Raw genomic sequence first — 17,864 nt, 5'->3', positions numbered from 1 at the left:
TTATTTCTACTATTTTTATATATACATGTATATACAAAATGTACTTTTTTAAAAGCCAATGGTCACGAGACCTGGCTGCCTGCTTGCCTTCTTATATCTATATCTACAACTGGATACCCTTGGATGTTCCCTAGTCCAACCACCCCTGTGTACAGTCCATCTCGTTGCCATATCTCCGCCGGGTAAACTTCCTTGTACGTTCCTTGCCAAAAAATACAGTGTAGGCTATATATCTAAAGTTGATGTTTGAGAAAATATTTGGGTTGAACGCCGAAACTGTTCTGGGAGTGTAGTTTTCTCGGGTAACTTCCTGGTCGCTTGCTTTATTCATACAGTGTAAAGGTTGCGTGCCTAAAGAAACTAGACACCCTGGGCAGCCCATTGCGTCATCCTATTTGGTCTCCTTGTGTGAGGAACGAGGTCGGTCCACTGCGTCCAGAGTGTAAAAAAACACGATATCTGTGGACAGTTTTACTGCGCGGGTGGCCAAAGATGCTGACCTGCGGTCCCGGTCAGATGGCATCTACGCAAACTCTAGCGCGAATGTGGTGTGTTAAAGTAGACTTAATTTAGGCTGGGCCATACGTAGTTTTTCCAAGTTCAGTTTCATTGTTTCATTTCGCCCGCGGCGCGACTGCGAGATGAGCAAGCGGAGAAGGGCGGGTATGGAAAAGGGGGAGACTGCAAGTCACCAAAGGTCCTTCTGGGCCCGCACTCTTCTTGGTTCGTATATCATAACTGGGTCATCGATGCGAGAATGTCACAATTGTCACGAATATTTTCCCGAAATAATTGTCCACAGCGTCCCAGGCACAGGCTATTTTATATCATAACCCATTGGCCTTATTCCATCTGGAAAGACCAAACCGCAAACATGATATCTTGGCCAAGAGTTATTATTGGCCAATTAATCACTACCATTGTGAAAACAACATGACTTTAGTCAGTCATACGATGAGAATCAAAGTACAGTCATGATCTGTTACATATCATGATATACGCGAAAATACCACGTGGCACCTAAGCTGAACCCGCCAAATAGACTAATAGGCCATGTGCTTTGTATTTACAAATACCTGGGCCAATGTCTACGATGCCAATATGGTTCCAAATAAGGCAAACGGTATATAAAGCTTCCACTACGTCACATACATTTCTAGATAGATAAAGCGGACTTCCCGTTCTAAAAATATGAATGGGGCTACGTTTCCATGACAGCAGCTCGAGTGTTATTCTTTGTTTGGCTTGTTTCACGGCGGTAGGTCACGTGGCGGTCAAATAACGTCATATCTAGGCATTCTGATTGGTTGAATCAGAAAAAGGCGGGCATGCACCTGTCAGTTTATGAATATGCACATTAGTCAGCGTCACTTGATTGGCGCCCTGCCCAGACGCTGACGTCATGGAATTTCAAAATAAGGTTATGTTACACAAACGGTACCAATTCATTCTACTATAGACGCTGCTCGTGTGCGGACGTGCCTGTCGCTCACAACTAACGGATTTAACGCACTGTTTGGACAACCTCGGGTCCGAATAGGAAGGAATAGTATTCTAAACGTCAGGAAAAAAAGTTTTAGACGATGGCTGTTGAAGCACAACGTTTGATCGCCGTTTCTCTGGGGAAGATTGCCTCGGCCAGAGGTCGTCGTACGGGAGTGGATTTACACAAAAATCTCCTGGTTTCCACTGTCCTTCAACGAGCCAAGAATGTTTTCATCATCGAGACTTACAGAGCTACAGTCCAGGCGAAAACAGAGGCAGCGAAAGCTGAAAAACTTTCTCAACAACAAGCTGTGAGTAAACAACAAGAATCTGTTGTGAACTCTCGACCTCTCGAATCAATGGACACGAAAAACAACGCTCAGTCAGAAAGTGACGTTCAATCTCAACTGAAGTCGAAAGATCAGGACTTAACGTGCTCAGAAAACAAAGAAAACGATCCTGCTGTTGCAAATGAGAACAAGAAGGAGAATACGCCGATGGAATGTAACGAAAAATTACAGGAAAATAAAGCAGACTGTGATAGAACTCGACCCAGCTGTGACGTTTTGGAGCCGAAAAAGTTGAACAGGCAGACGGATTACTCAACGTCGTGTGGCGGTTGCGTCAACAAAAGGCGCCATACTGAAATCGAAGAGGAATCAAACTCGTCTAAACGAGCGAAATACGACAACAGTTCTTCAGCTCTGGTAACGAAAAATCCTCAGGAATCCAACACGCAGATATCTACTCTCGTGAACATTTTCAACTCTGGTTTTAGCGGACTTGTGAACGTGGCCCAAAGTGGGCATCATAACAAGGGTCAAGGTTACTCTTCGGACAATCCCGCCACGAACTCATGTGCGACTGCGGTTGCCAATGGTTTTACTAAGTTAGCTGGCCCTATCATTGCTATGGCCATGACTGTATGAAAGGAAATACTCAGGACTTAGAGAGGCCTTACCTCTCCTAAGCGGATATTGTGCTATTCTTGCCCCGTGCATTCCACGAAGAGGAATTTACGGCGTACTCGGATTGTGACTCACGCCACGAGGTGTGGTGACCTAATTTCCGAATGGGTCACGTGACTGTCTGAGTGGACTCCCAACACAAAGACCATCCATGTTCTATTATTAGAAAGAATCGCGTAGGTTGTGACCCTTCCAACAAAGGATTATGACTTTCCAGGATGTTATTGTCCACTTGCCCGCGATTTTATTACAATACAAAAGACAATGGTCTGATTTGAACTGCTGTTAACGACAACGTGAAACAAAGCTTTTGGAAGCCAAAGACTACTTTTGTTTCTTGGAACTATTGGTCCATTGGAGTGGAATCTATCTAAGACTGTTGCATAACAATCAATATTTGCTGACCACTGCCAAAAACTAATCATCATTCACAGACATTAATCATATTTTTTCCATTATTTCTTTTTAAAGTTGAAAGAGAATTTCCCTCGTTCGTTTTGGAAACCTATTATAAGTTTGTCCTTTCGATTTTCAATTAACCTTTACTTTATTTGGTCTTAAACACTTTGAATTCTCGGTTTAGGTTTTATATTGCCAAATTTGCCTTGAGAAAAACATAACTTCAATCTATTTATAGCCCATAGTGCACTAGACAAAAGGTGCACTGTCGTTACTGTCATTAGTCATCATTATCAATGCATTAATCACTGACCATCATTCATGTCAAAAATATGTATATATAGGTGGAAATTGACGGGAACCTGCCAACTTTGACTAAGCAGGATTTTATAAAATGCTGATATTCAGCGTTGTAAATAAACGAAGAAATACTTTTATATTCTTTCTTGGCTGACTTTTTCAAACGTGTCTCGAATTGGCTATGGATACATAAAAAGAGCGTATACATTAAACGTTACATTTTATTTTTGAAGATGTAAAAAGAATATCATCTTTTGCTTTATCCATAGCCAAGGATGTTGTTTGGTCCTGTCGTTGTTATTGTTGAGTCGTGGAGCGTGGACCTTGAATTTCCGGGCCTATGTTGTACTGGAGAACCTATCGGAGAGGCCCTTCATGCAGTCAGCAGCGCCACACGGACAGGTCGGTCCTAGCTTGCTTGTTGCCAAGGGTTTTTCCTTGGCTACTTGCTGTTATGTCTGCTTCGAGTCATGACGTTAATAAGGCCACCATGCAACTACCGAAACAGCTCAGTGACATCAGCTGATTGACCCACATGCTTTTGGGTGATCATGTGAACCTGAGTCACAAACTCAGTAAAAATCATTAATTGGCAAAGTTTCGTTTGTAATAATACAATTTAAATGAACACCAGCAGTTTCTGTTTATGAAGCTAGCTTCTCTTGTCATAATTACCGCTTTAGATAGCCTACACGAACTGCACGCGTCCTTTGTTCTTGGCCCAGTTGTGAATCCTGATGCGACCCTATACATGGAGAATACCATTCACGAGCCTGATAAGTGAGTCATCCATTGAGATGATCTCAAATATCTGCATGGAATTTACAATCTGAGTCAACCCTGCCAGATGGGTGGGGAGAAATGCATGGAAATCGATGACTCGGAGAATCATCAGCACTAGAGATCACCTCGGTTCATGCTCTATTCTAAAAAAAAGGGTGCGGGAACTCGAAAGAAGCTCGAATTCCTGCAAATCCACACAGATGATGATACTGTTTGTGTATGTTACACTCCGTCAAAGTATGCTGAGGTCTTTATGGATATATACACTTTAAATAATTACACGTATAAAATCTGCAAATTTTCGAAGTACATGTATTTCTTCTCTCCGCCAAAACAACAAAACAGTTCAAGAAACTGTTGGTCAAAATGGGCCAGGTTCCCCCCCCCCCGCACAAAACCATACCCATGGTATTGGCACGGAATAGAAGTAACCTTGAACTTGAAGCACGTGGCAAAGGTATCTTAGACCGGATGGAATACCCATTTATAAGAAGGAATGCCAGACGGGGCATTCGATATGGCTAGACCGTTGAATACCCTGAATAGTTGGATTGGAATACGGGGGTCGAATATATACCTGGAATATAGTCTAATGTCATCCTACAACAAATAGTTTGAATTTCTCTGGATGAAATATCTGCCCATAACGAACACCACCAGACACCACTTTCGTACCCTTGGGACTTCAAACCAAACTTTCACCCAATCATAGTTAGTTACCCATTATCAATCTTTATTTGGCCTGAATTCCTGGAAGTTTGTCATTATTCATGAAACTATTGATTTTTACAGTCATGCCTGATTGGCACATATCTTGGCAAGAACAAAACCGGCGATTATTGAGTAATGAATTTACCACATTTTATAAATACCGAGAAACAGTTAGATTAACAATCGAGTCTAAAGTTGTATCATATATTAAAATATATAAATTTGTATCTCAACCTGATTGCAATCAAGAACTTCTCATTTCACAAAACATACAAACAAATCAGTGGATCACACCAATTTGCTTACAACTACTGTAAAAACGCCAAACAAGCAATGCATGACGACTGATTACTGAGTTTCATACTAAGCCTTTGTCCAAACCGCTAACATTCCAGTCCAAACACCATCTACTGGATAACCAAACTGAAAACCAAACAACTTTTACCATTAATTACGAAAATCGTTATCAAGCTGTACAATATTCATAATTTTGTTTTGATAAGCCTTTGTGAAACAAAATCAGTCCAAACACATCTACTGCATGGACTGAACCAGTCTGACAAATCGTCTCATACCGAATTGTGGCCTATATAAAGATAATTGCAATCAAATCTAAGTTGGATAATTATTATCGTTTTATACTAACTGTGTAGCGTACAAATATAGGTTTTGCATTGCATCATGTACCATGGCGATAAATAACCAAATTCACAACAAAACATCTAAAAATATTCATAACCACAATAATAACCGCCGACTTAGCACATTCTCACAACAATGCCGTCAGCAACGCTCCGTTCTATTTCAACCCCTTGGACATTTTCGTCATCCTTTGTGAGAAAAGGATATCGAGACCCTTTGTTATGAAATCTTTATTCCAATTTAACTTGGAATGATGTTATCGTGCTTTACACTCTTATACAGTGTTTTAACTCTTGAGATATACCAAGAGCGTTGACAAAAGCTTTGTTAGGGGGACAACGGCGATCTCAGAATGACCCTTTTGTCGTCAAGTGATGGGCGAGGGTAGGAATAGACGTGTATCTCATTTCCATGGAAACCGGTGTATATTTCTATGATTGCGAGAGAGAGGTGGTCGATATCGGCGAGTTTAATCCATGGGAGATGACTCTTGGCATTTGTCATGTATCTTCTTGTATCATAAATAACCATTGATGCCACGAATGAAATGTCATCACCACTCCTTCTACCACATAAGGTGTAATCCCTGAAGGTTTAGAAAACTTTAGATGAAATCTTTGAAAAGAATGTTATCTCTCAAGACAAGATGAAATGACAAAGATGCTTCATGGTGTAGGCGTAAGCACTTTCTATTATTGGTACTTCGGTGCGGTGGAGGGAGGCTGCTCTGCAGGGGTAAAAAAGGGCCCAGTTCTCTGGCACGTCGTAAAAGGAGGTGTGCTCCAACAATTTGACAGTGCGCAGCTTTATGATATCAGTATAGGCCGCCTAGAAAGAGAGAGATTCGAGAAGGTCACATTTAATGGAATGTCTTTGTGCATGGTGCTGCTGAATGAAATCAAAACAGCACTGCCAACCATTGGGAATGAGGCGCGAGGAATCCTTCTTCTCAATGGGATGACGTCAGGATGGAACACGTACGGATGATTACATTTTTCAATCGATATCATCAGCATTTATATATACGCACACACACACATTATACTTCTGCTTTGATATCTTTGTGCACTTGTGATGTACTGTATGTCAATCATTTGTGCAACTATCGGTTTCGCAATGAGCCGATTGCACTATTGAACTTGTTCGGGACAAGTTGAAAAACCTTTGGTCGACCTCGTGGATCATGTGAATATGGCGCAATGTTATCGCGATGTAACTTTGTGTGATTTTAGACAGTCAAGACAATAGTCTGTGGTGAACTGTGGGTAAACTGTGGTGAACTTGCCAAGGCAAAAAAATTACATCGCCGAGAATAAGTTTGAAATGTCCTTTTTATTGGACCATAGAGATATTCTTAATAATACCTCCCTGATTGAACATTTGAACTTGACCCTATGATTCTGACCCAAAATTGCCTGCATCGATTCGGGCCTGGATCTTTGGTCGGTCAGCGTTGTTCACGTATTTGACGATGTGCCAAATTAATCATTGCCCAGTGATGGTAGGTTAGGGCGTGAAAAGGGCGGGCTGACAGGATGGTGAACATTGCATCCGAATCCTAGTAAACACCCCAGTTACAAGTACGGTGTCTTATTACCATAGGCTTATTTGTCTGGCAATAAAAAACGAAATATCTACAAATGTACATGTAAGCATAGTCGTATATGTACACATGAGGAACCAATCAAATAGCATCACAGCTGCCTGTCAGGTCACTGACCTGGCAATAGCTGCCGAGAGAATGATTGTACTGTAGTATCATTGATGATGGCCATTCTTGATTTTGCAATGGCCAATCGGCCACATACGGCTCCTTGTGGCTGTCTCACCTCTAAATTTTCGTACTATTAAAGGAGGAGCATACGTAGTACGGGTTTCGGCAATGTGGGGCAATCCAGGCAGGAAAATATTTCGAAATGGGCCGACAACTCAGTCGAATCCGATATTTCGCAACAGATGGTAAACACTTCCTGGAACCTGGATCAATCTTGTACGCGAATTTGGCAAAGCGCCAAACACGTGGTCTGCCATTGTGACGTCACTTACTAGCGACCCATTTACTTCATGACGTATGTACCTATTCGAGGTGCCCGGAAAGTATGGCAAGGAAAACAAAGTCGGGGCGTAGCAGACTATTGATACCCGGTATGTTAGCAGATTCCGCGTACCTTTCTGATTTCTCAATAAAGGAACATACACAAACGAGGGTGGCACTAATAATCGCCTGTTTACGCTCTTTTTGACCGTGCAATAATTGTAGAAATTTGAGACTAAAATAAGTCTGAGACATTAACCTTAAAGATATCAACAGCGTCATTGTATGAATCAGGTCATCATGTGTAACAACACCCTTTATTGTATGCAAACTTCCAGCAAATTTAGGATATAAATTCCGCCCATGATGCATCATCAGGAATAGTGAGTCACTTAGAAATCCACAATCCTGCACTAAATTTAACGCCAATTTATCGGGGAATATATTTGTTACTAGAGTTCGGTTTATCATTACTATCATAGGCTCATTTTTGCGACACTATTTATCCCTTATAGAACCATGAAATAGACACCCCATGAAATATGAGGCACCCCATGAAATAGGCACCCCTTCATTGTCTAAAGTTAGCACCCTAAAGGGTTCAAATAAGCACCTATCCTTTTCTGAGGGTTGCAGTGAACGATAGCACATCTGTAGCACCTGCAGCATTAATCTTATGCTATTTAACTTGTATATGCCTTCATCGTCTGTACTGCCATTTGATCGATCGTCGATTGATTAATAAAGGTTAGGATATATATTTTTGCTCCAGGACCACCAGGCCGCGTCTACGTCATCTGAGTATAAATAAATATCGACAGGGTTCTTTGGGATATACCCCCAATCTCGTTGCCATCAACCAACAGTTGGGAATTTCCGGGGTCTTCCCTGGACATGCAGTCTGTAAGAACGTCATAAGTTTATTTTTAAAAATTATTGGTCGATGTATGATCGATTGTTATACACGCCCAACCGCGATAATACCAGTCCACCAAGAACTGTAGGTATTCATTGAGTCTTGCCTTTGAGATGTTTGAGAAGTATGAACAGTAATCTATACCAAACGCTGATTACCAATAATAGGAACAGTGAGCCACAGCCCAAATAACAAAATCATATTTGTGTCTGTATCTCCCCCTCCACAGGTATATTATTTTTCCAAACATCCCGTTTACTGTTCGAGGTAATCGTTATACTTCCCATATTTACGTAACTCCGTTACCCTTTTCAGATGTCCTGCTTTCATTACTTTGCAAAGACACTAAGTCTTCATCAGTAAAATAAACGTGGTATAGGCCTATATATTTCATTTACTTCCGGTGGATTGCTGATATTTCCGCTAAGGTAGGGAAAGTAATTAGAGTAATGCTCAAATATCACCTTCTTTTTAAGTTGAAATGTCAACCATAGATAAATAGATGACATTTCCACCCGAGCCTATTGTATCCAACCATTGCATAATCTTCTATGCTTCTGGCTCTTTAGTGACGTCATAGGTAAACAATCCGTTGAAATGTCAGCTAAGAATAATTATTGAAACCGTTCATGTAGTCATACGTTTTCAACTTTTCACGAGAGTAAAGAGGATGATACGCTTTTCTCAAGACCCTTGATCATTCCCTTCCTCCCTCCCCTTCCCCAAAAGAGGACGACACGGAAATAAAACTGGACTTTATGAGAGGATCGGCTCCATCATGAAAGCTAAACATCTTGCCTTGGATTCCGGATTACGGGACAACCAAAACCCTTGTTACATTCAATTTGTTATCGCTCTTACTAATCGAATTTAAATCCCCTATTTCTTGTTCAATCTCATCTCCACGCCCGCCCCTCACCTTCACACTATTATTCTCCGCTGCAAATATGATGCCCTACTTCCGGTTGAGTCTAAGACAAGATGTTACGATATTGTCATCCGTGTCGCTAGTCTTTGATCGTCCCGCAGGTACATCTAGGCCCGTTGGCATATCTATTGTAATTGATACCTTTCCCAGGCATTGTATCATTCTCCTTTGAAAATATATAGAAAAAAGATACACCATACCGTAAAAGGTAAATATAACAGCAACATTACCCGTGCTTTCAAATCAAATAGATATGACCTTTAAGAGCTTGGGTTCTTCGCCTCCTATAACAATGCAGCAGAAATGGCTTCCCCAGGCATGAGCGTATACGCCTACGTTCGGCTACCTAGAACCGATGACACTTCCGGCAAGAAATACAGCATAAGAAGCAATGAATTGGTTGTATTGCTTCCTCCTGAAGGCGCGGTTGCCTCCAACGCTATCTGATAAAGTGACAAGATATAAATAACTACAGTGCTAAGGTAAAGCTAATCCGGGATCCCTGAATATCGATTGATATTTTTCTGGCGCGATGGAACTCGATATTGCTATATTTGGTACCGAAATAGTTTCTTGTTGACAGAACGGATGGATGGATGGCGCAGCGTCTTTTCGATCTTTTTTGCGAAATATTTATCACGTTCTTTGACGGAGTACTTTGGGAATCCACTTGACGGGCAATGGGTGGTGGTGGGGGGGGGGGTAGTTCCGTCGCTGTTTCGTCGCCCTCCAGAGCCCCAAACGACGCGGACATAACATTTACTAATGGCTACAAAATTTGTGCCAGGCAGTTTTAAGGCCTACTTGCCGCATCAGTAATTAATCCCGTTTGGCTAAAAGCGACTGTTTTAGGTGTGGCTGTTAGTAGTACTTCCGTTGAATCTGGCCATTCTTCCCATTTTCCATTTTCGATAGGCGATAGACAACGATAAAAGTATCTGCATCAAACAGAGTCACTTTGACATATAGGGCCTCTCGCATAGCCGGGTGACTTCTGTTTCTGTGACAGCCCTTCTTCTTATCAGTGTATGGTCGTGATTTCATTTTGGCGTTCCAATTTCCCGCCAATTCTCCAGACGCCACCTCACTTCCCGGCGCCGCCAACTGGGCTTCCAAATATGGTCAAAGTACTATACGCAGAAAATGACATTATAATATTTGGCAGGAATGTTATTGCGCCATGTTATTTCATCTACACCATTGATTTTTCAGGATTTGGAGACTGAAAAAGATTGAATTCATATTCATTGTATTTTTTACAGTCTTTGGATTTGTCCTAGGTTTTAGAATTAACCGGACTCTGGACTGACATAGAGACCTTTGGCTGTGGTCCGGGTTCACTGGCATTTTCTTAATAGAGCGATTATTGCCCATTAGACGATATTTGACCTGTATTTCTTGCCCGCCAATATCGTGCAATCAATAGGCCTATAGCATAAGGGCTATTTAGTACAGACAGTCATTGCCACGAGACGATATATAGAGGCATTTTGCCAGTGAATGCCCGGATGGAAGGCCTATAAGTATCATCCTATCACGTGATGTATGAGTGGGCCTTAAATAATGTCCCAACTTCAAAAGAATCTGACTCATTAAACCCGTTTGATAACATTGGAAAGATATGTTTACATTTTTGAGGTGTGTATGATTGAAATGTGTTAATTATACATTGCTGGGGTTTTTAATTACAATTTGTATACATGTATATGAAAACGAAAGACAGGTCGAGGCCAGGTGAACCATGCTATAATCGCTGATCAGGGGAGAAAATTGGGTCGCGGGGAAAGTTTTTTAGATCAACTATCAGGTGGTTTGGGGGACAAGGTATGAATTACCTTTGTGCCGCATAAACCCCATTCCCGATTCTTGAGAAATGTAGGTCACTGCCGCATTTTCAGCCCCATCCTGTTCCTGACCAGCGCGAGATCCTGTTCCCACCCCCACCTGTGACCGAATCCTGATGCTGATTTATCAGTGGTGTGTAAACTGCCGAGGAGCTATACCGACGCACAACATGCATGCATATCGTGGGCAGGCAAATCCGAGGCATTCGGTGCATTCTGCCGGAACCAAATATTTACGAAAGAATTTCGGGTGTAGTCAATCCCAGGCATGCCTTACTTGTAAACAATTGCCCACTCAAATGGACAAAACCAACGGACTGGTTTTCTTGACCGGACCTGGGCCAACTATTCAACTCATATGCAGTAGTTAACAATTGTTCTTAAACATTCCAATGAAATTCGTGACAGTCCATGGATATTAGGCCTTTTTATACCTGTCTGACCAGAGGTGGAGGTCATTAATATAGCAACAAAGGGATTAGAATACAACTTCCTTTTGCGACTTATTTATTTGCTTTTTCAACGGTATACATAATAAAATCATACGGTACACCTCAGGGCATCAGTCTTTTTCGCAGAGACCATCGTATGACACGCCCAAACAGCCCATCCAGGTTTATCAATATCTAAATGGTGTCGTGCTATATAAAATCATTTCTGACTTTCGTTTGCTTCCACATATCATAATTTCACACCACAGTTTAGAAAACTTCATTCCGTGTAGCCATCCTTCTTCCAAGGAGGAGTTCCTGTCGATATGTATGGAGACACCATTCCTGAGAAGAGAGACAGGATATTTATTTCATTCAGCAGAACTATGAATGTATAGAGGCATCTCAAAATGGCATTTGTTGAAAATAGATATAGAGGTATGATATCTCTCACTCGGCATATAATGTCATATCCCAGTAAATTGACTGTTACTCTGTCTAAATATATGTCTCACCAGATGTGTCTGAGATGTGTAGCATAACTCGAGTTGGTTGTAGATTATGCGGGTTATAATGGAATGATATCGATATGCATGTATAGTCTAGACAGACCGGGCCTTCAGCTGCTGTCAGGTCATATATGTTTGACTGTGGCGTCAATGATGCAACAACTCCAATTCATGACAATATATCATCACGTCCAATATTGACATCGTCTGCTGTCAACGACCTGATTTTACCCCCCATGATCCGATACATGCTCTCTTGATAATTATCTGGCGACATGCCAAGTCAGCAGTTATTCGATTTATCTCAACCCATTTCAATTGAATGTCACCGAGACGAACGAAAATATTTGACCCAATTTATTCGAGGACACAATAGTTTCTGTAATGACGCTTGCCCACAATGGAAAACGCGGGAAGATTTCATCAGAATATAATATTAAATAAACAGCAATCTCCGCGGTCAGAAAATTACGTCATCAACGTCGCCATGGCAACGGATGCGTTTACTAATCAGCAACTCGCTCTTCGATCACCAACAGATGGGTCATTCACTCACTATCAATGCGGCCCACGTTTCACTCTGTTTTTGTGTAGTCAGCAAAGTACTATAGTACTCTCGATTCATGTTGCAATAAATATACACATGTATAACCATGCATCGGCCTTATCTATGCTGGTAATATCACTTTAATCCACTGAAAAAAGTGAGTCAGCAAAAAAGCCTGATGACAGGACCTTGTCTTTGTCCAGAACTTATGTACCATAGAATAACTTCGTCAGCCAAAGCAGCCGGTTAATTGAGAAGAAGACATGAGCACATCAGTTCATTTTATCAATATTCTTATGCCCCATCGTAGATTACGCCTCCCCACTAAAACGAAAATATTACACAAGACCGCCACCCAAGGTGCACTTGTCGAAATCAGAACAAATAACTCATTACAACATCAGTAATAGGAAAGAGAAGATGTTTTCTTCTGTTATTTTGCTTCTCCATAGCAGACCACCGGACGCTCACGCCGCGTATTACGAAATATCTCCCGCGCTTATTTTCGCGGGAAAAAAGTGACGGCGAAACCTTTCATAATTATTTTTGGTCATGCCTTTATGCAAAAATAAATTGTTTTATTTGGCCGCGGCAATTTTCTATTATTTCCCCATAATTGTTTGACATGAATAAGAAGTGATGCAACTTTTAAGCTATTTTCGCCATCGGTTTCGTAATATTAAGTTATCGGGGCCCGCCCTGTTAGTGTCATCATGGACTTCTCTACAAGAATCAGAGAATAGAAACCGTGGTTTTATGAAAACAAAATTGCGTCATGATCGCGCAACCGGGACGGGCGGGCCCTTTACTGCGGCATTTCACAACAGACAGTCCGTGCGTGCAGTACGTTCCTTATGCAGCAACAGGAAGAAATAGTGTAATTGATCTGGCAATTGATTTATTGAAACGAGTGGGAAATCCCAGGAAACTGCTCACCAGTCCCGAACCCAAACATGATAACCCACTGACCCAATGACCTATAGCTTTGGGTGACCAGAAAGTTTCCATGGTTAGATTTCTGGGTCATCATCAGGAGTATCAAAAATCTGAATCTAAGGACGTTGGAAGCTAGGCGTAAGAATGGAATTGTCCACCCTGAGGAAATCAGGGGTTAATATAATATGTTATTATCAATATGATTTTTATCTTATAACCCCCTGAACCCGAACTTTATGAGCTGAAGAACACGCACTCTGTGCAGGGCCGGAGAAGCGAACATTAACCCCAGATTTCCTCAGGATGGGAATTGTCAAGCCGAACTACACTCCGGACGCAATGGCCTCGTACATCGCCCCGTATAAGAAGACTATAGGATGACTATGCATGCTGCCTAGGGAGTCGAGTCAAGAAGAGCCTTCAGCGATTTTGGTTTGACCCGGACCGTTGAGAGTAGGTTCTCAAAGGAGCGCGTCCCTCCCTGGGTGTGACAAAACCGTGGGCTGAAACTGTTGTTGCTCGAGTTACCACGGTTCATACGTTGTTTCTATCTTTTGTTGATCAAGTTACCATGCTTCGTACTTGAAAATTAACGCATCTGCAGGAGGAGATTTTTACTTCACACCTTCGTGCAGGGGTGAGATTGGTGGCCGGGAACGTTCCTTAATCAACACATTTTCACCCTACGAACATGCTCGAAAACATCATAACAGATAAAAAAAACTGGAGCAGCGGAAAATACGATGGGTGGTTATGATATGCTCGCCAGCATTTTATACGGGCTTGGAACTCTCTCTGCTCATCATGCCAACAAGTCTTGGGTAAGGATTGAGCATAAAGTATAGATAGAATTCTTATTCTTTCTTCTCGGTTTTGGGGTATTTCACAGAACATCTCTCAAAACTGCGTACAACAACATAAACACTTTCAGTTGTGACATTTTTCCAGGAAGTGCCGCTTTTTATTATGTTGTACTCTGGTTACCTTTAACTTCCGGATATCTTTGAGCGCTGCCTGGTGGAACGTTGATCAACTAATCTTGTTTACGACGAGTCTTTGTCTGATTTTAGTGACGTCATGCCCATACATTGACAGATGGACAATGAAACTGGCAGCACAAAGGAATCGCAGCGTTTCCATGGATTCCCCACAGTGTTTGGATTTATTCATTCAGTCCGAATTCTCCCTTTATTATATGCGCGAACTAGGTCCGACTTTAGCTGCAAATAACAAAACAACGTATTATGAAAATAATATCATGCAATGTACAAATGAAATGACACCTTAAAACTTAAGCTGGACAATGTGAACGCATCTTAGAGAACATGTATATATTGCCAAACATTATGGATTATTGCCCAATTAAACCTTAACAGTATAGAATACGTGAGTCAGACCACATCTACCTGATCATATTGTTATATACATTATTGTCATGCTTGCATGCACCCATTAATTTCGAGTGACAGATCTATGCGCCTACACATGATCACATTTTAGAACTAACCAAAAACAATATTTCTCTATGTCAAGATGTACTTATACAAAATGACAAGAAAACTATACACCTTTCGAGAAATGGGGCGCTGAGTGTCCGAAATAGTGATGTCATAAGGGGAAACTAGGCCTTATTTTGGAGGGACAAAGGAGATAGTCATGGTTTTTACATTTTCCTGAGTGTCATTTACATTTTCCTGAGTGTCATTTATTCATCTGTTTATCATCCTGTTAAACATGCCCAGTCGAGTTTCTCTTCATCTGTTGGATGTCACAAGAAGAATATGCTCTTCCATTTATACAAAACATAAAATATACTATAATGAGAAGAAACCCGATGTCTCTGCGGTTACGACTCGTATTTTACTGTTAATCATTCTATTTCCAACTACCCACTCCCGGAGCCAAGGGCTTGGCATTGAGTGGGCGACCCGGCCGTTTAATTGCTGTCTCCTCGGATGAACCGAGAAGAACCCTATAAATCGAATACTCACTCCTACACACTCAAGACTCCGAGCAGCAGAGATCTAATTATTGACTGCTGCATGGTACGAATCTGCTTTCATGAGATTTCTCATCCGCCAACCTTAAATTTTCATGCGTGGAGTCTGCTCTCGTGATGTCATCATCATGCACTCGTTGCTATCATCACAGAAGGTAATGTGTCAGGATCCTGGTTTTGACAGAAGCATGCACATTGAAATAGTGTTTGATACCAGAAGTAGGCACTCTTATGCCTCCGAAGTCCGGTGTAATGTTTTTGAGTGTTTCTGTTTTTGAGTGTTTCCCCTCATTGTTTGGGAACGCTCAAAAATAGATTGACGAGTTTTTCTGTGTATCCCCCCTATTGAAAAGTCATGGTCTCTCTAGCTGCCTATTGTTTGGAAACACTGAAACATGGGGAACAACCACAGATGTTACACCGGCCCCGAATCCGAAGTCGAGAACTTGAGGCGGGTTAGAATGAAGAAAGCAAGAAACTAACTCATTACTGACTTTTGATATACCCATATACCCGTCCCGTACCGAGACTATTTCAGTGGGCCACTCGAGACTCAAGATACTGCACCCAGCATACGGCGGTAACCACGTAAGACATCAAAAGAATCTCATTGAGATCGAAATAGGAATCTCCCCGGATTATCTCAGCTCCAAGTGCGTCTCAAGATACCTTGTTCTTCTCCTTTGACATTTACCTTTCCCAGGGCTTACCAGAAGATGGTGTTTCTTTCCTTTGAACAAGCGCATCGCTGACATTAGCTAAGTTTTGTCCATATTTGGTTGTCATTGGTTAAAGAAATTTAAAGATCAGGAGATGGTGACAGAATGACAAGTTAGCGAATAAGGGCAAACAAACTGCTTAGGCGTGGTTCATGCTATACTCCGGCGCAGTGGAGTATTTTTATAAATTAATTGAAGATTCTGAGCGCAGTGACATTAGCATGTTGTGAGGTGGTAATATGCTACGGGTTCTTTCAGTTTACATGTGACCCGCTGGTAAATGATTATGGCCGGGTGGAAATAATGAAAATGACTGTTTTACAACACCCTGGTTTAGCTTGACAACACAACTCAAGCAGAGGGAAGGGCCAGTGGAATCTCACGGGGTGTCAGTTTTTTTTGTAAGCTATATGTCTACGGTAAGCGTACTCCTATGACGTCACGTTAGATACAATACGCTTATTGTAGACTTGGTAATAACACTACGGTTTGACGTCACGTTCTAGACTTGATAAGATCGAGAAACCGCATCTTTTTCTATAAGCCAAGATATGAACGCCGCCAGAAATAGACTGTCTTGAATAACTACTACCTTGACGCAGACAGAAATACCAACACCGTAGCTATATTTAGATTCCTACTGCAGGGATTGTCGATTTCTCGTCGCTATGTAACCAAAGACTTCTTACCTGGCATTGCCAAGACTTGAAGAGTCTTCTTGGAAGAAGCCTCATAGTCATAACCATTAGAAACGATCGCCGTGCCATCTCTACGGTTATGGAGACATTGAACTTCCTCGTTTTTGGGTGTAGTGGAAGGTGAAAAGTCATCTGGTCAGGTGAGGGACATTCGGGAAGGGGGGGGGGGTTGTCCAGAGGTCACTTCTGATTCATTCAATCTACTTTCGATCAAGTGTTCGATCTACTTTTTACGACTGTACTTCCACTGCCTCTTATTACAGTATATAAACTATAGTATATGCGTTTACATTTTTCAGTGAATTTATCTTGGAGATTCATGTCTCTACAAGTCAAGCATACCTTCAGATTGCACTCATAAAACAATGTTAATGATAAATGAATGTTGATAAAGAAGCAAAAAAAAAAATTAAGGCCTCTCCGGCCGGGAATCGAACCCGGGTCTCCCGCGTGACAGGCGGGGATACTTACCACTATACTACCGAAGATTGCTGTAAGGGACCTCGCGCTAAAGCATATCATTCTCTACGGGCACTCAAAACGTTCGGGCGATGACGAAGTCGAGTAAACTTTTAGGGCGCCAAGTTTAAAAAATAAAGCGACTGCGGCCATGTGGCCCCTCCCTAAATGTGAACTCATTTCGTCATCTCTACCATATAACACTTAACAACATTCTCTAGAAACATATGACGCATGCTATGAATGCAGTATTATGGCATGTAGTCTGTGAATGAGTGTCTCTCTGTCAACAGCACAAACTATTATATGGAGGAAGGACCCAGCTTGGGTTGGGGGACTGGGCTGACCATGGGAACACTCCAGCTAGGCTATGCTAGACTACTACTAGTACCAGTTAATGACCTGCGAATCAACCTCATTTGTCTGATAGAGAACAGGGGAATGATAAAAAGGTTGTAACAGCTCACAGGACGGGGTCACAACTTTTGGTCTTCACTCTGATGGGAAAAACCATACTGAACTCCCAGAGGTATTTTTCCAAAGCAGGCTGTGATA

At 41.7% G+C, this 17,864-nt stretch overlaps 1 protein-coding gene and 1 non-coding gene across 2 annotated transcripts; one reads left to right on the top strand and one right to left on the bottom strand.

The window, feature by feature from the left end:
- Window positions 1–1,583: 1,583 nt before the first annotated feature.
- On the top strand, window positions 1,584–2,414 carry LOC135501026 (uncharacterized). The gene has a single exon (XM_064792745.1). It carries the CDS (start codon window positions 1,584–1,586, stop codon window positions 2,412–2,414), a length of 831 nt encoding a protein of 276 aa, XP_064648815.1.
- A 14,852-nt stretch (window positions 2,415–17,266) lies between these two features.
- Trnad-guc (transfer RNA aspartic acid (anticodon GUC)) lies at window positions 17,267–17,338 on the bottom strand. Its single transcript has one exon. It is a non-coding gene; the product is annotated as a tRNA-Asp (tRNA).
- Between the last annotated feature and the right edge of the window lie 526 nt (window positions 17,339–17,864).

Source organism: Lineus longissimus, chromosome 17 (genome assembly GCF_910592395.1).
Source record: "Lineus longissimus chromosome 17, tnLinLong1.2, whole genome shotgun sequence".
In the NCBI taxonomy this organism is placed as follows: domain Eukaryota; kingdom Metazoa; phylum Nemertea; class Pilidiophora; order Heteronemertea; family Lineidae; genus Lineus; species Lineus longissimus.
The sequence above is the reverse complement of the archived record's forward strand: the minus strand, read 5'-3'. Positions and strand labels throughout refer to the sequence as shown.